This window comes from Salvelinus namaycush, unplaced genomic scaffold, assembly GCF_016432855.1.
Source record: "Salvelinus namaycush isolate Seneca unplaced genomic scaffold, SaNama_1.0 Scaffold1512, whole genome shotgun sequence".
Lineage (NCBI taxonomy): Eukaryota > Metazoa > Chordata > Actinopteri > Salmoniformes > Salmonidae > Salvelinus > Salvelinus namaycush.
The window spans coordinates 37,501-58,738 of NW_024058245.1; the positions used below are offsets into that span (position 1 = coordinate 37,501).

A 21,238-nucleotide genomic window follows, 5' to 3' on the forward strand; every position below is an offset into this window, starting at 1 on the left:
TGATTACCCAGCAGCTGGGTAAATCCTAACCAAAGCCGATCAAGACAAGGATGGCAGACTAATGCCAACTGAACTGTCAATCATATCTTAAACTCAACTGTAATGTGATTCAATTAATCCGACCAAGCTTCCGTGCCATGTAGCATCTATTTAAAATATAAACGACTCAGGTCAGAGACATTAGGCTAATGGATGATTGGTGGATTGTATTGAGTCCTGGGCTGAAGTGTTTGCACATGTTGCGTATGAGTACTACTCCTAAACATTAGTAGTCAATGCCTGTATTTTTCTTTCACCATTAATGTTCATGTGAAATATAATGCCATATTTCCATAGATTTTGATGCATATGATCAATACCTTACAGATCTTTGAATTGTCTTTATCGATATACACGTGAAAGTCCTGCTCGTGTTTTTGTAATTTGATCATTTGCAAAGAACAGAACAGCTTCAAAATCATGTCTTGAAAAAAATTTGAACTCTAATATTATCCTGGACAAACGTACTAGTATAATACTGTCAATTTGACCTTTTGGAATGACCAATGAGGAGTTCACAAACACCATATAGAACAGGGACTACACAACAAGAGGTGGGAAGAGGGGATGTAATTCTGCACTACACAGGACTGGAAACTCCAGAAGAGGGGATCTAATTCTGCACTACACAGGACTGGAAACTCCAGAAGAGGGGATCTAATTCTGCACTACACAGGACTGGATTCGCAGAGAAGGATCTAATTCTGCACTACACAGGATCTGGAAACTCCAGAAGGGATCTAATTCTGCACTACACAGGACTGGAAACTCCAGAAGAGGGGATGTAATTCTGCACTACACAGGACTGGAAACTCCAGAAGAGGGGATCTAATTCTGCACTACACAGGACCTGGAAACTCCAATAGGGGATCGAATTCTTCACTACACAGGACGGGAAACTCCCAGAGAAGGGATCTAATTCTGCACTCACAGACTGGAAACTCCAGAAGAGGGATTGGTAACTTCTGCACTACACAGGACTGGAACTCCAGAAGAGGGGCTGTCAATTCCTGCATCTACCAGGACTGGAAACTCCCGAAGAGGGGCATGTAATTCTGGCACTACACAGGACTGGAAAACCTCCAGAAGAGTGGATGTAATTCTGCACTACACAGGACTGGAAACTCCCGAAAGAGGGGAGTAATTCTGGCACTACACAGGACTGGAAACTCGAAGAGGGGATCTAATTCTGCACTACACAGACCGGAAACTCAGAAGAGGGATCTAATTCTGCACTACACAGGACTGGAAACCTCCAGAAGAGGGGATGTAATCTGCCTACACAGGCCTGGAAACTCCAGAAGAGGGTGATCTAATTCTCACTACACAGGACTGGAAACTCCAGAAGAGGGGATTCTAATTCTGCACTACACAGGCTGGAAACTCCAGAGAGGGGCTCTAATTCTGCACTACACAGGACTGGAAACTCCAGAATAGGGGAATCTAATTCTGCACTACACGGACTGGAAACTCCAGAAGATTGGATGTAATTCTCACTACACAGTACCTGGAAACCCAGAAGAAGGGGGGGGAGGGGGAAAGGGGGGGGGAGGGGGGGGCGGAGGAGGAATGGGAGGCGAGGGGTGGGGGGGTGGTGGGGCGGGGGGGTGGGGGGGTGAAAGATACGTAAGAGCGGGGAGGGGTGAGAGAAAGGGGGATGTAATTCTGGCACTACACAGGACCTGGAACTCCAGAGAGGGGCTGTAATCCTGCACTACACAGGGCTGGAAACTCCAGAAGAGGGGATTCTAATTCTGAACTACACAGGACTGGAAACTCCAGAACAGGGGATCTAATTCTGCACTACACAGACTGGAAACTCCAGAAAGAGTGGATCTAATTCTGCACTACACAGTGACTGGAACTCCAGAAGAGGGGAGCTACATTCTGCACTACCAGGACTGGAAACTCCAGAATGTATCTAATTCTGCACTACACAGGACTGGACTCCAGAAGAGGGGATCTTAATTTCTGCACTACACAGGACTGGAAACTCCAGAAGAGGGGATCTAATTCTGCACTACACAGGACTGGAAACTCCAGAAGAGGGGATCTAATTCTGCACTACACAGGACTGGAAACTCCAGAAGAGGGGATCTAATTCTGCACTACACAGGACTGGAAACTCCAGAAGAGGGGATCTAATTCTGCACTACACAGGACTGGAAACTCCAGAAGAGGGGATCTAATTCTGCCTACACAGGACTGGAAACTCCGAAGAAGGGGAATCTAATTCTGCACTACACAGGACTGGAAACTCCAGAAGAGGGGATTCTAAGCTGCACTACCAGGACTGGAAACACCAGAAGAGGGGATCTAATTCTGCACTCACAGGACTGGAACAACAGAAGAGGGATCTAATTTCTGCACTACGCAGGACTGGAAACTCCAGAAGATGGGATCTAATTTTTTTTTTTTTGCCCCACCTTGGCGCCCCAAAACCTTACACAGGACGGGAAACTACCAGAAGAGGGGATCTAATTCTGCACTACACGGACTGGAAACTAGGGTCAAAGAGGGGATCTAATTTCTGCACTTACACAACTGGAAACTCCAAAGAGGGGCTCTATTCTGCACTACACAGGACTGGAACTCCAGAAGAGGGGATCATTCTGCACTACACAGACCTGGAAACTCCAGAAGAGGGGATTCTAATTCTGGCACTACACAGGACTGAAACTCCAACGAGGGGATCTAATTCTGCACTAGCACAGGACTGGAAACTCCAGAAGAGGGGATCTAATTCTGCACTACACAGGACTGGAAACACCAGAAGAGGGGATCTAATTCTGCACTACACCGGACTGGAAACACCAGAAGAGGGGATCTAATTCTGCACTACACAGGACTGGAAACTCCAGAAGAGGGGATCTAATTCTGCACTACACAGGACTGGAAACTCCAGAAGAGGGGATCTAATTCTGCACTACACAGGACTGGAAATTCCAGAAGAAGGGATCTAATTCTGCACTACACAGGACTGGAAACTCCAGAAGAAGGGATCTAATTCTGCACTACACAGGACTGGAAACACCATAGTTGTTTTCAACCTTTTATGGGTTAGTGCTCTTGATTATGTGTTGTCGCAACACACCATGTCATGTTTCAGAACACCTCAGGAGGAATGTTTCAGAAAACCTCAGGAGGAATGTTTCAGAAGAGGAGGACTGTTTCAGAACACCTCAGAGAAGGAATGTTTCAGAATACCTCAGGAGGAATGTTCCAGAACACCTCAGGATGAATGTTTCAGAAGATGAGGACTGTTTCAGAAGAGGAGGACTGTTTCAGAAGATGAGGACTGTTTCAGAAGATGAGAACTGTTTCAGAAGAGGAGGAATGTTTCAGAAGATGAGGAATGTTTCAGAAGATGAGGACTGTTTCAGAAGAGGAGGAATGTTTCAGAAGATGAGGAATGTTTCAGAAGAGGAGGACTGTTTCAGAAGAGGAGGAATGTTTCAGAAGAGGAGGACTGTTTCAGAAGATGAGGACTGTTTCAGAACACCTCAGGGGGAATGTTTCAGAAGAGGAGGAATGTTTCAGAAGATGAGGACTGTTTCAGAAGAGGACTGTTTCAGAAGATGAGGACTGTTCAGAGATGAGGGACTGTTTTCAGAAGAGTAGGTACTTGTTTTCAGAAGAGGAGGACTGTTTCAGAAGATGAGGACTGTTTCAGAAGAGGAGGACTGTTTCAGAAGATGAGGACTGTTTCAGAAGATGAGGACTGTTTCAGAACACCTCAGGAGGAATGTTTCAGAAGAGGAGGACTGTTTCAGAACACCTCAGGATGAATGTTTCAGAACACCTCAGGATGAATGTTTCAGAAGATGAGAATGCTTTCAGAACACCTCAGGAATGAATGGTTTCAGAACGCCTCGGGATGAATGTTTCAGAACACCTCATGATGAATGTTTCAGACACCTCATGAGAATTTTTCAAAGAGGAGGAACTTTTTTCAGAACACCTCAGGAGGAATGTTTCAGAAGAGGAGGACTGTTTCAGAACACCTCAGGAGGAATGTTTCAGAAGAGGAGGACTGTTTCAGAACACCTCAGGAGGAATGTTTCAGAAGAGGAGGACTGTTTCAGAACACCTCAGGAGGAATGTTTCAGAAGAGGAGGACTGTTTCAGAAGAGGAGGAATGTTTCAGAAGAGGAGGACTGTTTCAGAAGATGAGGACTGTTTCAGAACACCTCAGGGGGAATGTTTCAGAAGAGGAGGAATGTTTCAGAAGATGAGGACTGTTTCAGAAGAGGACTGTTTCAGAAGAGGAGGACTGTTTCAGAAGAGGAGGACTGTTTCAGAAGATGAGGACTGTTTCAGAAGATGAGGACTGTTTCAGAAGAGGAGGACTGTTTCAGAAGATGAGGACTGTTTCAGAAGAGGAGGACTGTTTCAGAAGATGAGGACTGTTTCAGAAGATGAGGACTGTTTCAGAACACCTCAGGAGGAATGTTTCAGAAGAGGAGGACTGTTTCAGAACACCTCAGGATGAATGTTTCAGAACACCTCAGGATGAATGTTTCAGAAGAGGATGAATGTTTCAGAACACCTCAGGATGAATGTTTCAGAACGCCTCAGGATGAATGTTTCAGAACACCTCAGGATGAATGTTTCAGAAAACCTCAGGAGGAATGTTTCAGAAGAGGAGGACTGTTTCAGAACACCTCAGGAGGAATGTTTCAGAAGAGGAGGACTGTTTCAGAACACCTCAGGAGGAATGTTTCAGAAGAGGAGGACTGTTTCAGAACACCTCAGGAGGAATGTTTCAGAAGAGGAGGACTGTTTCAGAACACCTCAGGAGGAATGTTTCAGAAGAGGAGGACTGTTTCAGAAGAGGAGGACTGTTTCAGAAGAGGAGGACTGTTTCAGAACACTCCCGAAAAGTTAAGTTTTGTTTCCTTGAAGGTGGTGACAGCTCAGTTGCCACTAGTTTTAGTGTTACGAAGCGCTTAATTTGAACAGTAAATGAGTGAGATTAGGCAGCACATTGTGACAGTAAAGCTATTTAAAAGGGCATTAGGGACATAAAATCTGTCACCTCAAGATGATGCATAAATCACCACACTGATTGGTTGAGCTAAGCTTGACACACTGCAACAACAAATACATTCAAATAGCTACAAAATCCTGATGAACCTTTGACAGAGGACCTAAGAGTTCTAATAAGCAATCAAAAATAATGTCCATTAACACGTCACATTAATGAAGAAGAATTGGGTAAAATAAAATTGTGAGTGAAATATTCGTGCTGTAAAAACTAGACAGATGGGTTAGTTACGAACGGTGACTGAGCATCGACCTGGTCCCAAATGACACAGTGTTCCTTATATAGAGCCCCACCCGAGAACCAGCCCACCCTCACCATTACATCATAGAGCCCCGCCTCCACACCCGAGAACCAGCCCACCCTCACCATTACATCATAGAGCCCGCCTCCACACCCGAGAACCAGCCCAGTCCTCACCGAATACATCATAGAGCCCCGCCTCCACAGCCGAGAACCAGCCCACCCTCACCATTACATCATAGAGCCCCGCCTCCACACCCGAGAACCAGCCCAGCCTCACCAGTACATCCATAGATGCCCCGCTCCACAACCCGAGAACCAGCCACCCTCAACCATTACATTCATAGAGCCCCGCCTCCACACCCGAGAACCAGCCCACCCTCACCATTACATCATAGAGCCCCGCCTCCACACCCGAGAACCAGCCCACCCTCACCATTACATCATAGAGCCCGGCCTCCACACCCGAGAACCAGCCCAACCCTCACCATTACATCATAGAGCCCCGCCTCCACACCCGAGAACCAGCCCACCCTCACCATTACATCATAGAGCCCGGCCTCCACACCCGAGAACCAGCCCACCCTCACCATTACATCACAGAGCCCGGCCTCCACACCCGAGAACCAGCCCACCCTCACCATTACATCACGAAGCCCGGCCTCCACACCCGAGAACCATCCCCCAACACACTCACCATTACTCACCAGGCCCCGCTTCCACACCTCGAGAACCACCCACCCTCACCATTACATCCAGAGCCCGCCTCCACCCCGAGAAACCAGCCACCCTCACATTACATCACAGAGCCCGGCCTCCACACCCGAGAACCAGCCCACCCTCACCATTACATCATAGAGCCCGGCCTCCACACCCGAGAACCAGCCCAGCCTCACCATTACAGCTTACATCACAGAGCCCTGGGCTCCACACCCGAGAACCAGCCCACCCTCACCATTACAGCTTACATCACAGAGCCCTGGCCTCCACCGCCCCTACCCGAGAACCAGCCCAACCCTCACCATTACAGCTTACATCACAGAGCCCTGGCCTCCACACCCGAGAACCAGCCCAACCCTCACCATTACAGCTTACATCACAGAGCCCCGGCCCCCACCCGAGAACCAGCCCACCCTCACCATTACAGCTTACATCACAGAGCCCTGGGCTCCACACCCGAGAACCAGCCCACCCTCACCATTACAGCTTACATCACAGAGCCCTGGCCTCCACACCCGAGAACCAGCCCACCCTCACCATTACAGCTTACATCACAGAGCCCCGGCCTCCACACCCGAGAACCAGCCCACCCTCACCATTACAGCTTACATCACAGAGCCCCGGGCTCCACAGCCTGAGAACCAGCCCAACCCAACCCTCACCATTACAGCTTACATCACAGAGCCCTGGGCGCCCACACCCGGAACCTAGCCAACCCTCACCATTACAGCTTACATCACAGAGCCCTGGGCTCCACACCGAGAACCAGCCCACCTCACCATTACAGCTTACATCACAGAGCCCTGGGCTCCACAGCCGAGAACCAGCCAGCCCACCCTCACCATACAGGCTTACATCACAGACCCGGCCCCACACCGAGAACCAGCCCCCCTCACCTTACAGCTTACTCACAGAGCCCTGGGCTCCACAGCCGAGAACTCAGCCCCCTCACCATTACAGCTTAACATCACAGAGCCTGGGCTCACAGCCGAGAACCAGCCCAGCCCAACCCTCACCATTACAGCTTACATCACAGAGCCCCGGCCTCCACAGCCGAGAACCAGCCCACCCTCACCATTACAGCTTACATCACAGAGCCCCGGCCTCCACACCCGAGAACCAGCCCACCCTCACCATTACAGCTTACATCACAGAGCCCTGGGCTCCACAGCCGAGAACCAGCCCAGCCCAACCCTCACCATTACGCTTCATCACAGAGCCCGTCCTCCACAGCCGAGACCAGCCCACCCTCACCATTACAGCTTAATCACATAGGGAAGTGAGAGGGGGGAGCCCTTGGGTCCACACCCGAGAACCCATCCACCCTCACCATTGACAGCTTCATCACCGAGCCCTGTGCTCCACAGCCGAGAACAACCCACCCTCACCATTACAGCTTACATCACATAGCCCTGGGCTCCACAGCCGAGACAGCCCACCTCTCACCATTACCGCTTACATCCACAGAGCCCTGGGCTCCACACCGAGAACCTCAGCCAGCCCACCCTCAACCATTACAGCTTACCTCACAGAGCCCCGGCCTCCACAGCGAGAACCACCACCCTCAACCATTTACAGCTTACATCACGAGCCCTGGGCTCCACAGCCGAGAACCAGCCCACCCTCACCATTACAGCTTACATCACAGAGCCCTGGGCTCCACAGCCGAGAACCAGCCCAGCCCAACCCTCACCATTACAGCTTACATCACAGAGCCCTGGGCTCCACAGCCGAGAACCAGCCCAACCCTCACCATTACAGCTTACATCACAGAGCCCTGGGCTCCACAGCCGAGAACCAGCCCAACCCTCACCATTACAGCTTACATCACAGAGCCCCGGGCTCCACAGCCTGAGAACCAGCCCAACCAACCTCACGCATTGACAGCTTAATCACAGAGCCCTGGCTCCACACATGAGACCAGCCAACCTCACCATTACAGCTTACTCACAGAGCCCTGGGCTTCCACACCCAGACCCAGCCCAACCAACCCTCACCATTACAGGTACATTCCAGAGCCCTGGGCGTCCACACCCGGAACCGCCCAACCCAACCCTCAGCCATTTACAAGCTTACATCACAGAGCCTGGCTCCACAGCCGAGAACCCAGCCACCCTCACATTACAGCTTACATCACAGAGCCCTGGGCTCCACGAACAAGCCGAGAACCACCCACCCTCACCATTACAGCTTACATCACGAGCCCTGGTCGTCACACCAGACCATGCCCAACCCTCACCATTACAGCTTCCATCACAGAGCCCCGGCTCCAGCGCCGAGAACCAGCCCACTCACCATTACAGCTTACATCAAGAGCCCTGGCTTCCACACCCGAGAATCCAGCCCCCCCCAGACCCTCACCATTACAGCTTACTCACAGAGCCCTTGCTCCACAGCCTGAGAACCAGCCCAGCCCTCACCATTACAGCTTACATCACAGAGCCCTGGGCTCCACACCTGAGAACCAGCCCAACCCTCACCATTACAGCTTACATCACAGAGCCCTGGGCTCCACACCTGAGAACCAGCCCAACCCTTACCATTACATCTACTCACAGAGCGCCTGGCTCACCACACCTGAGAACCAGCCCAACCCTTACCATTACAGCTTACATCACAGAGCCCTGGGCTCCACACCTGAGAACCAGCCCAACCCTTACCCTTACAGCTTACGATCACGAGAGCCTGGTCACCACACCCGAGAACCAGCCCAACCCTTACCATTACAGCTTACATCACAGAGCCCTGGGCTCCACAGCCCGAGAACCAGCCCAACCCAACCCTCACCATTACAGCTTACATCACAGAGCCCTGGGCTCCACAGCCCGAGAACCAGCCCAACCCAACCCTCACCATTACATCATAGAGCCCGGCCTCCACAGCCCGAGAACCAGCCCAACCCAACCCTCACCATTACAGCTTACATCACAGAGCCCTGGGCTCCACACCTGAGAACCAGCCCAACCCTCACCATTACAGCTTACATCACAGAGCCCTGGGCGTCCACACCCGAGAACCAGCCCAACCCAACCCTCACCATTACAGCTTACATCACAGAGCCCTGGGCGTCCACACCCGAGAACCAGCCCAACCCAACCCTCACCATTACAGCTTACATCACAGAGCCCTGGGGCTCACCGAGAACCAGCCACACCCTCACCTTAACAGCTTACATCACAGAGCCCTGGTGCTCCACAGCCTGAGACCGCCCAGCCCTCACATTACAGCTTTCATCACAGAACCCTGGGCTCCACATGCCTGTAGAACCAGCCCAGCCCTCCCCCCCCCCCCCACCCAATACACTTACATCACAGAGCCCTGGGCTCCACAGCCTGAGAACCAGCCCAGCCCAACCCTCACCATTACAGCTTACATCACAGAGCCCTGGGCTCCACAGCCCGAGAACCAGCCTAAGCTTCACCACGTGGGCCTGGGAGACAGCCCGCCTGCTAGAGACTGGCGAGGCAAACAGGTGGAGGACTCGATACGTTCAGGTGAAGACAACGAAGAGAAAAGAGGAGTGTGAGACAGGGTGGGTGTCTGGGGGGTGGCTAACTCCCTTTCAAATGAATTAACCCAACATAATTAGTGACGTGTCAAAGGCAGAAAAGCAGTCACCGTGATGGCTGACTAGTCTAATCAACCACATCCATCAGCTGAATAAACATATAGCAGGCAGACTCCAGTTAAGAAGTGCACCGCAGTTAGATGGACACTATCCCAACAGTCCAAAGCAATTATATTTAAGAGTCTACTGTACTGTAGATTCAATGGGTTTGGGAGAATCCTTAAGCTGACATGAAAACAGCACTACTGAGTTATATTTCTGTGACTGTAACTGTGGAAACATTCTGAGTTATATTTCTGTGACTAACTGTGGAAACATAGTGAGTTATATTTCTGTGACTGTAACTGTGGAAACATAGTGAGTTATATTTCTGTGACTGTAACTGTGGAAACATACTGAGTTATATTTCTGTGACTGTAACTGTGGAAACATACTGAGAGTTATATTTCTGTGACTGTAACTGTGGAAACAATACTGAGTTATATTTCTGTGACTGTAACTGTGAAACATTCAGAGTTAAATATCGGTGACTGTAACTGTTGGAAACATCTGAGTTTATTTCTTGACTGTAACTGTGGAAACATAGTGAGTTATATTTATGTGACTGTAACTGTGGAACATACTGAGTTATATTTCTGTGACTGTAACTGTGGAAACATTCAGAGTTATATTTCTGTGACTGTAACTGTGGAAACATACTGAGTTATATTTCTGTGACTGTAACTGTGGAAACATAGTGAGTTATATTTATGTGACTGTAACTGCGGAAACATTCTGGTTATGATTTTCTGTGACTGTACTGTGAAACATAGTGAGTTATATTTATGTGACTGTAACTGTGGAAACATACTGAGTTATATTTCTGTGACTGTAACTGTGGAAACATAGTGAGTTATATTTATGTGACTGTAACTGTGGAAACATTCTGAGTTATATTTCTGTGACTGTAACTGTGGAAACATACTGAGTTATATTTCTGTGACTGTAACTGTGGAAACATAGTGAGTTATATTTATGTGACTGTAACTGCGGAAACATTCTGAGTTATATTTCTGTGACTGTAACTGTGGAAACATAGTGAGTTATATTTCTGTGACTGTAACTGTGGAAACATAGTGAGTTATATTTATGTGACTGTAACTGTGGAACATACTGAGTTATATTTCTGTGACTGTAACTGTGGAAACATCAGAGTTATATTTCTGTGCTGGAACTGTGGACACCATAGTGAGTATAATTTCTGTGACTGTAACTGTGGAAACATAGTGAGTTATATTTCTGTGACTGTAACTGTGGAAACATAGTGAGTTATATTTCTGTGACTGTAACTGTGGAAACATACTGAGTTATATTTCTGTGACTGTAACTGTGGAAACATACTGAGTTATATTTCTGTGACTGTAACTGTGGAAACATACTGGCGTTTATATATCTATGACTGTAACTGTGGAAACATTCAGAGTTATATTTCTGTGACTGTAACAACATACTGAGTTATATTTCTGTGACTGTAACTGTGGAAACATACTGAGTTATATTTCTGTGACTGTAACTGTGGAAACATAGTGAGTTATATTTATGTGACTGTAACTGTGGAAACATACTGAGTTATATATCTATGACTGTAACTGTGGAAACATTCAGAGTTATATTTCTGTGACTGTAACAACATACTGAGTTATATTTCTGTGACTGTAACTGTGGAAACATACTGAGTTTATATATCTATGACTGTGTACTGTTGGGAAAACATTCGAGTTATATTTTCTGTTGTACTGTAACAACATACTGAGTTATATTTCTGTGACTGTAACTGTGGAAACATACTGAGGTGTCTTTGGCTCTTGAGTGGAATAAGATCGTTCTTAACATTTCAGCCACTCCTATGTTTTCATAAACAGCTGAGACATTTTAGAGGGAAATTTCCAAGTGACATCATAAAATGAAATCATCACAAATCAAACTACGCCCAGAGAGAAAAATACAAACTTAGGAGAGAGAGAATTAACAGAGAGAGAGAAAGAAAGAGAGAGTGAGAGAGAGAGAGAAAGAGAGATAATATCAGAGAGAGAGAGAGAAAGGGAGAGAGAACGAGAGAGAGAAAGAGAATATCAGAGAGAGAGAGAGAAAGGGAGAGAGCAAAAGAGAGAGAGAGAGAACAAGAAAGAGAAAGAGAGAGAAAGAGAGAGAGAAAGAGAAAGAGAGAATATCAGAGAGAGAGAGAGAAAGGGAGAGAGCAAAAGAAAGAGAGAGAACGAGAGCGAGAAAGAGAGAGAGAGAGAGAGAGATGAGAGAGAGAGAGAGAGAGAGCAAAGAAAAGAGCAAAGAAAAGAGTCCCCTCATCCAGCTGGTCCTGGGGCTGAGTTCACTAACCTGTTCTACTAACACACTGAAGCATCAGGACCAGAACATCCAATCAATCAGGATAAACCAAATTACAACACAGTCAAACAAAACTATATTGCTTTATTGGGAACACAGCATAAACACAAAGCAAAATGCATGCTTATCTGCCCTAAATCGACCAGTGACACTGTGGCTAATATTGTCACCATGGTTAACTGTCAAAACCGTAGAAAAACCTTGACAAAGTACAGGCTCAGTGAGCACATCCTTGCCAATTGAGAGGGTCGACACAGGAAAATCCCTGGCTCCCTGTAGAGGAAAGGCTGTGCACCACTGACAACAGTCAGAACCTTGAGCCGGAGCTTCATTTCACGACAAAATGTAAAAAATATAATAACAATTAGAGAGTGTCATTTCCCAAAAATTTGAACCCTTATTCAAGGTTTCAAAGACCTTCTTATGAGAATAGGCTACGCCGTCCTGTTGGGGGAGACGCAGTAGAGCTGTGGGTTGGCAGCGCACTACATTGCTGCCTGCCATAAGTTGAGGGACAGTGTCTGACGACCAATCAACCTTCACATGTACTCTACTCTATGCTGTTATTGTTATTGTTGAATGTATGGTTATTTTTTGACAGTGTTTTTAGTACTTTGTTTTATTGTTGTTACTGGTTTGTCCCATTGACATTTTTATTCTCATTTTAATTTTTAATACTTTGTAAATATCCAAAATAACTTTGGCAATATTTACTTTGTTTACTTCATGGTCATAAGCAAATTGAAAATTTTGGAATTGAGAGAGAGAGAGAGAGAGAGGGAGAGAGAGCGAGAGAGACAGAGAGAGCGAGCAGAGAGAGCGAGCAGCGAGAGAGAGAGAGAGAGACAGAGAGAGACAGGGGTAGAGAGAGAGAGAGAGAGAGCAGAGAGAGAGAGACAGAGAGAAGAGAGAGAGAGAGAGAGAAGATACAGAGAGAGAGAGACAGAGAGAGAGAGAACAAGAGAGAGAGAGATAGAGAGAGAGAGAGAGACCAGGAGAGCGAGAGACAGAGAGAGAGAGACAGAGAGAGAGAGAGAGAGAGAGAAGAGAGAGGAGAGAGAGAGAGAGAGCAGAGAGAGAGATGAGAGAGAGATACAGACAGGGAGGAGCAGAGAGAGAGAAGAGAGAAGAGAGAGAGAGGAGAGAAGCGAAGAGAGAGAGAGAGAGAGATAGAGAGACGAGCAGAGAAAGGAGTCACAGAGAGAGAGACAGAGAGAGAGAGACAGAGAGAGAGAGAGACAGAGTGTGTGTGTGTTAGTGATGCATTAGTTGACTCCATGCGGTTATATCTATATGGAGTTTAAGGTCATTAAATAGTGTGTGGCTGAATGGCGGCTGGCGGGCAGGTTAAATAAAGAGAAACAATACCTTAAAATATCCATAAATGTCTCATTCTTGTGCAATTTATATCTATAGACTACATTTAGGTTTTTCTTTCATTATGTTAAGGCTATCTGGCATTAGTGAGTAAGCCTCAACTTTAGGGCCTAACTGTACGTGGATCATATAGACGACAATCTGGGAATGTGCAGAAAAATGGATCCACAGAGGAAAAATAAAACAATGTCGGAGTTTATTCAATAAGAGAAAAGTTATAGAACCAGAACAGTAGTCTGTTACAGAAGAGAGGACCAGAACAGTAGTCTGTTACAGAAGAGAGGACCAGAACAGTAGTCTGTTACAGAAGAGAGGACCAGAACAGTAGTCTGTTATAGAAGAGAGGACCAGAACAGTAGTCTAAAGGTATAGAAGAGAGGACCAAACAGTATCTAATGTTATAGATAGAGGACCAGAACAGTAGCTGAATGTTATAGAAAGAGGACCAGAACAGTAGTCATGTTACAGAAGAGAGGACCAGGAACAGTAGTCTGTTATAGAAGAGAGTACCAGAACAGTAGTCCTATGTTATAGAATAGGAACCTAAACAGTAGTCTGTTTATAGAAGAGAGGAACCAGACCAGTAGTCTGTTACAGAAGAGAGGACCAGAACATTAGTCTGTTATAGAAGAGAGGACCAACGAACGTAGTCTGTTATGAAGAGAGGACCAGAACAGTTAGTCCGTTTATTAGAAGAGATGACAAACAGTAGTCTGTTTACAGAAAGAGACCAGAACAGTAGTCTGTTATAGAAGAGAGGACCAAACAGTATCTAATGTATAGAAGAGAGGACCCAGACAGTAGTCTGTTATAGAAGAGAGGAACCAGACAGTAGTCTGTTACAGAAGAGAGACAGTAACAGTATTCTATGTTATAGAAGAGAGGACCAGAACAGTAGTCTGTTACAGAAGAGAGGACCAGAACAGTAGTCTAATGTATAAAGAGAGGACCAGAACAGTAGTCTGTTAAGAAGAGAGGACGCAGAACAGTAGTCTATATGTTATAGAAGAGAGGACCATAACAGTAGTCTAATGTTATGAAGAGAGGACCCAAGAACAGTGTCTAATGTTTATAGAATAGAGGACGCAGAACAGTAGTCTGTTATAGATAAGAGGACCAGAACAGTAGTCTGTGTACGAAGAGAGGCCAGAACAGTAGTCTGTTTTTACAGAAGAGAGGACAGACAGTAGTCTGTTATAGAATCGAGGACCAACAGTAGTCTGTTACAGAAGAGGGACCAGAACAGTAGTCTGTTACAGAGAGAGGACCAGAACAGGAGTCTCTTACAGAAGTAGAGGACCAGGAACAGTAGTCTGTTATAGAAGGAGGACAGAACAGTAGTCTGTTACAGAAAGAGGACCCAGAACAGTAGTCTGTTACAGAAGAGAGGACCAACAGTAGTCTGTTATAGAAGAGCAGGACCAGAACAGTAGTCCTGTTACAGGAGAGAGGACCAGAACAGTGTCTGTTACAGAAGATAGACCAAACATAGTCTAATGTTATAGAAGATAGAAACCAGAACAGTAGTCTAATGTTATACGAAGAGAGGACCAAACAGTAGTCGGTTATAGAAGAGAGGACCAGAACCAGTAGTCTGTTAAAGAAGAGAGGACCAGAACAGTAAGTCTGTACAGAAGAGAGGACCAAACATAGTCTAATGTAATAGAAGAGAGGACAAACAGTATTCTGTTATAGAAGAGAGGACGAGAACAGTATTCTGATGTTATAGAAGAGAGGACTCAGAACAGTATTCTAATGTTATAGAAGAGAGGACCAGAAGTACGTCCTAATGTTATGAGAGAGGACCAGAACAGTATCTAATGTTATAGATAGAGGACCAGGAACAGGAGTCTAATGGTATAGAAGAGAGACCAGACATAGTCTGTTATAGAAGAGATGACCGAACGTAGTCCCTGAATGTTATAGGAAAGAGAGGACCAGAACAGTTAGTCTGTATAGAAGAGAGACCATAACAGTAGTTAATGTACAGAAGAGCGGACCCGAAACATATTCTGATGTTTAGAAGAGAAGGACAGAAACAGTAGTCTAATGTTATAGAAGAGAGGACCAGAACAATGTAGTCTGATGTTTATAGAAGAGAGGACCAGACCAGTAGTCTGATGTTATAGAAGAGCGGACCAAACAGTAGTCTGTATAGAAGAGAGGACCAAACAGTAGTCTAATGTTATAGAAGAGAGGACCAGAACGTAGTCTGATGTTATAGAGAGAGGACCATAACAGTTATGTCTAATGTTATAGAAGAGAGGAACGCAGAACAGTAGTCTGATGTTATAGAAGAGGGACGCAGAAACAGGAGTCTGGGTATAGAAAGAGGACCAGAACAGTAGTCTAATTGTTTTATAGAGAGAGGACCAGAATCAGTAGTCCTAATGTTATAGAAGAGAGACTCAGAACAGTATCCCCTGTTATAGAAGAGAGGACCAGAACAGTAGTCTGTTTTTATAAGAAGAAGGACCAAACAGTAGTCTGATGTTATAGAAGGAGAGGACCAGAACAGTATTTCCTAATGTTATAGAAGAGAGGACCAGAACAGTAGTCTAATGTATAGAAGAGAGACCCAGAACAGTAGTCTGATTTTAGAAGAGAGGACCCAAACAGTAGTCTACTGTAAGAAGAAGAGGACCAGAACAGTAGTCTAATGTTATAGAAGAGAGGACCAGAACAGTAGTCTAATGTTATAGAAGAGAGGACCAGAACAGTAGTCTATGTTATAGAAGAGAGGACCAGAACAGTAGTCTGTTATAGAAGAGAGGACCAGAACAGTAAGTCTGTTATAGAAGAGAGGACCTAACAGTAGTCCTGTTTGAAGAGAGGACCAGAACAGTAGTCTTTTAATAGAAGAGAGGACCAGAACCGTAAGTCTGTTATAGAAGTAGAGGACCAGAACAGCTAGTCCTGTTATAGAAGAGCGACCAGAACAGTAGTCTGTTATAGAAGAGAGGACGCAGAACAGCAGTCTGTTAGAAGAGGGAGGACCATGAACGTGTCTAATGTTATAGAAGAGAGGACCAGACAGTAAGTCTGTTTTAGAAAGAGGACCGAACAGTAGTCTGATGTTTATCGTAGAGAGGACCCCCAAAAGAAAGCGGTAGTCTAATGTTATAGAAAGAGGACCAGGAACAGTAGTCTGTTATAGAAGAGAGGACCAGAACAGTAGTCCAATGTTATAGAAGAGAGGACCAAACAGTAGTCTGTGTTATAGAAGGAGAGGACCAGAACGTAGTCTGTTATAGAAGAGAGGACCAGAACATTTTTGTAGTCCCTAATGTTATAGAAGAGAGGACCAGGAACAGTATCTGTTATAAAGAGGCCAGAACAGTAGTCTGATGGTTATAGTAGAGAGGACCAGACAGTAGTCCTAATGTTATAGAAGAGAGGACCAAACATTAGTCTGTATTATAAGAGAGACCAGAAAGTCGTCTGATGTTATAAAGAGAGGACCGAACATTAGTCTAATGGTTATAGAAGAGAGGACCAGAACAGTAGTCTGTTTATAGAAAGAGAGGACATCCAGAAACTGGGGGGAGAGGGAAGGGGTAGTCTGTTATAGAGATAGGACCAGAACAGTAGTGCTGATGTTATAGTAGAGAGGACCAGAACAGTAGTCTATGTTATAGAAGAAAAAAAAAAGAAGCCAGAACATAGTCCCCTAATGTTTAGAAGAAGGACTCAGAACATAGTCTAATGTTATAGCAGAGAGGACCAGAACAGTAGTCTAATGGTATAGAAGTAGAGGACCAGAACAGTAGTCTAATGGTATAGAAGAGAGGACCAGAACAGTAGTCTAATGTTATAGAGAGAGGACCAGAACAGTAGTCTAATTTTATAGAAGAGAGGACTCATAATCAGTAGTCTATGTTACGAGAAGAGAGGACCAGACAGTAGGCTGTTATAGAATAGAGGACCAGAACAGTAGTCTAATGTTATAGAGAGAGGACCAGAACCAGGCAAGTCTGTTATAGAAGAGAGGACCAGAACAGTAGTCTAATGTTATAGAAGAGAGACCAGAACGCAAGTCCTTTTTATAGAAAGAGAGGACTCGCACAGTAGTCGTTATAGAATAGAGGACCAGAACAGTAGTCTGAGTTATAGAAGAGAGGACCAGAACAGTGAGTCTAATGTTATAGAAGATAGGACCAGAACAGTAGTCTGTTTATTAAGGAGGACCAGAACATATCTGATGTTATAGAAAAGAGAGGACCGAACGTAGTCTAATGTTATGAAGAGAGGACCCAAACAGTATTCTGTTATAGAAGAGAGGACCAGAACAGTATCCTAAATGTTATAGAAGAGAGGACCAGAACCAGTAGTCTGATGTTTAGAAAGAGAGGACCAAACAGTAAGTCTGTTATAGAAGAGAGGACCAGAACAGTAAGTCCTAATGTTATAGAAGAGAGGACCAGAACAGTAAAAAAGTCTTTTATAGAAGAGATACCAGAACAGTAGTCTAATGTTATAGAAGAGAGGACCAGAACAGTAGTCCTGATGTTATAGAAGAGATGACCAGACCACAGTAGTCTGTTATAGAAGAGAGGACCAGAACAGCAGTCCTGTTATAGAGAGGAGTACAATAACATAGTCTGTTATATAAGAGAGGAACCGACAGTAGTCTTTTATAAGAAGAGAGGACCAGAACAGTATTCTGTTTAGAAGACAGAGGACAGAACCAGTATCTATTTATGGAAGAGAGGACCGAACAGTCAGTCTGTTATAGAAAGAGAGGACCGAACAGTAGTCTAATGTTATAGAAGAGAGGACCAGAACAGTATTCTGATGTTATCGAAAGAGAGGAGACCAGAACAGTAGTCTAAGTTATAGAAGAGAGGGAACCAGAACAGTAGTCTAATGGTATAGAAGAAGTAGACCAGAACAGTAGTCCTGATGTTATAGAAGAGAGGACCAGAACAGTGTCTAATGTATAGAAAAGAGGACCAGAACCGTAGTCTAATGGTAATAGAAGAGAGACAGAACCGTAGTCATGTTATAGAAGAGAGGACCAAACAGTATCTAATTTATAGAAGAGAGACCAGAACAGTAGTCTGTTATTAGAAAGAGTACCAGAACGTAGTCCTAATGTTATAGAAGGGAGGACGCAGAACAGTAGTCTGTTATAGAAGAGAGGACTCAAACAGTAGTCTGTTATAGAAGGAGGACTCAACATAGTCTGATGTTATAGAAGAGAGGACGCAGAACATAGTCTAACGTTATAGAGATAGGACCAGAACAGTAGTCTGTTATAGAAGAGAGGACCATAACAGTATTCTGTTCTAGAAATAGGACGCGAACAGTAGTCTTATGTTATAGAATAGAGATCGAACAGTAGTCTGATGGTTATAGAAGAGAGGAACCAGAACAGTAGTTGATGGTATGAGAAGGACCAGAACAGTAGTCTGTATAGAAGGAGTACAGAACATTAGTCTATGTTATAGAAGAGAGGACCAGAACAGTAGTCTAATGTTATAGAAGAGAGGACCCAAACAGTAGTCTGTTTATAGAGAGAGAGGACCAGAACATAGTCTGTTATAGATAGAGGACCAGAAAGTAGCTCTTGTTATAGAAGAGAGGACCAGAACAGTAATTCTGTTATAGAAGAATGACCATACAGTAGTCTAATGTTATAGAAAAGAGAGGATCCAGAACAGTAGTCTGTTATCGAAGAGAGGACCATAACAGCAGGTCTGATTTTAATATGAAGAGAGTACCAAACAGTAGTCTGATGTTATCAGAAGAGATGGACCAGAACAGTAGTCTTTTATAGAAGAAGACCAGAAACGTAGTATGAGGTTATAGAAGAGAGGACCCACATAAGTCTGTTTTTAGAAGAGAGGACCAGAACAGTAGTCTGTTATAGAAGAGAGGACTCAGAACAGTAGTCTGTTATAGAGAGAGGACCCAAACGTAATGTCTGTTATAGAAGAAGGACCAGAACCTTAGTCTGAATGTTATAGAAGAGAGGACGAGAACAGTATTCTGTTATAGAAGAGAGGACCATCACAGTAGTCTAAATGTTATAGAAGAGAGGACCAGACAGTATTCTGATGTTATAGAAGAGAGGACCAGAACAGTAGTCTAATGTTATTAGAAGAGAGGACAGAACAGTATCCTAATGTTATAGAAGGGGAGACCAGAACCGTAAGTCTAATTTTTATAGCAGAAGACCAGAAACCAGTAGTCTAATGTTATAAGAAGAGAGGACCAGACGTAGTCTATATGATTATATAAGATAGTACCAGAACAGTAGTCCTATGTTATAGAAGGAGAGGCCTCAGAACAGCAGTCTGTTATAGAAGAGAGGACCAGAACAGTTTAGTCTGTTAATAAGAAGAGAGGACCAGAACAGTATCTGTATAGAAGAGAGGACAGAACAGTAGTCTGATGTTATAGAAGAGAGGACCAGACAGTAGTCTGTTATGAAGAGGACCGAACAGTAGTCTGTTATAGGAAGAGAGGACCCAACAGTAGTCTGATGTTATAGAAGAGAGGACCAGACAGTAGTCTGATGTTATAGAAAAGATGACCAGAACAGTATCTGTTTATAGAAGAGAGGACAGAACCTAGTAGTCTATGTTATAGAAGAGAAGGAACCAGAACCAGTAGTCCTGATGTTAAGAAGAGAGGCCCAGAACAGTATTCTAATGTTTATAGGAAGAGAGGACCAGAACAGCAGTCTGTTTATAGAGAGAGGACCAAACAGTAGTCGTGTATGAAGAGAGGACCAGAACAGTAGTCCTTTATAGAAGAGAGGACCAGAACCGTAGTCTAATGGTATAGAAAGATGATCCATAAACAGTAAGTCAATGGTATAGAAGAGAGGACCAGAACGTAGTCTAGCTGTTATAGAAGAGAGGACCAGAACAGTAGGCTGTTATAGAAGAGAGGACCAGAACAGTAGTCTAATGTTATAGAAGAGAGACGTAAAAAAAAAAAAAAAAAAAAGAAACAGTAGTCTAATGTTATAGAGAGAGGACCAGAACAATAGTCCTGTTTATAGAGAGAGACCAGAACAGTAGTCTGATGTTTTATAGAAATGAGGACCAGAACAAGTAGTCTGTTATAGAAGATAGGACCAGCACAGTAGTCAGTTAAGAATAGAGGACCAAACAGTAGTCTGATGTTATAGAAGAGAGGACCGACAGTAGTCTAATGTTTAGAAGAGGGACCGAAAAATAGTCGATGTTATAGAAGAGAGGACCAGAACAGTAGTCTAATGTTATAGAAGAGAGGACCAGAACAGTAGTCTGTTGTAGAAGAGAGGACCAGAACAGTAGTCTAATGTTATAGAAGAGAGGACCAGAACAGTAGTCTGTTATAGAAGAGAGGACCAAACAGTGTCCTAATGTTTATAGAAGAAGACCAGAACGTAGTCTGATGTAATATAGAAAGAGGACCAGAACGTATTCTGTTATAAAGAGAGGACCAGAACATCGTCCCTGTTATAGAATAGAGGACCAGAACAGTAAGTCCTGTTATTAGAAGAGAGGACCAGAACAGTAGTCTGTTTATAGAAGCAGTACCAGAACATAGTCTGTTATAGAAGAAGAGGACCAGAACAGTAGTCTAATGTTATAGAAGGAGGAGGACAGAACCAGTAGTCTGATGTATAGAAGAAGACCAGAAAATTAGTCCTGATGTTATAGAAAAAAAAAGGAGGACCAGAACAGTAGTCTGATGTTAAAATAAGACCAGAACAGTAGTCTTTATAGAATAGAGTACGCAGAACAGTAGTCTAGTTTATAGAGAGAGGGACGCAGAACAGTAGTCTGTTATAGAAGAGAGGACCAGAACAGTGTCTAATGTTATAGAAGAGAGGAGCCAGAGACATTAGTCCTGATGTTATAGAAGAG

At 44.8% G+C, this 21,238-nt stretch overlaps 3 protein-coding genes across 3 annotated transcripts in view; 2 read left to right on the forward strand and 1 right to left on the reverse strand.

Moving 5' to 3' along the window:
• The window catches only part of LOC120036908 (microtubule cross-linking factor 1-like), a gene marked incomplete at its 3' end in the record, with an annotated part of 35,025 nt that extends 29,407 nt beyond the window's left edge, over nt 1-5,618 (reverse strand). Inside the window, exon 1 of the mRNA XM_038983197.1 lies at nt 5,481-5,618. Within this exon, the coding sequence (XP_038839125.1) occupies nt 5,481-5,618 (138 nt within the window). The remainder of the gene's footprint in view (nt 1-5,480) is intronic.
• A 2-nt stretch (nt 5,619-5,620) lies between these two features.
• On the forward strand, nt 5,621-7,901 carry LOC120036909 (extensin-2-like). Its single transcript, XM_038983198.1, has 4 exons — nt 5,621-5,674; nt 5,776-6,670; nt 6,777-7,264; nt 7,386-7,901. Exons 1-4 carry the CDS (start codon nt 5,621-5,623, stop codon nt 7,899-7,901), a joined length of 1,953 nt encoding a protein of 650 aa, XP_038839126.1.
• Nucleotides 7,902-7,960: 59 nt separating this feature from the next.
• On the forward strand, nt 7,961-9,249 carry LOC120036910 (extensin-like). The gene is made up of 2 exons (XM_038983199.1): nt 7,961-8,051; nt 8,294-9,249. The coding sequence occupies exons 1-2, from the start codon at nt 7,961-7,963 to the stop codon at nt 9,247-9,249; spliced, it is 1,047 nt and encodes a 348-aa protein (XP_038839127.1).
• Nucleotides 9,250-21,238: the final 11,989 nt, after the last annotated feature.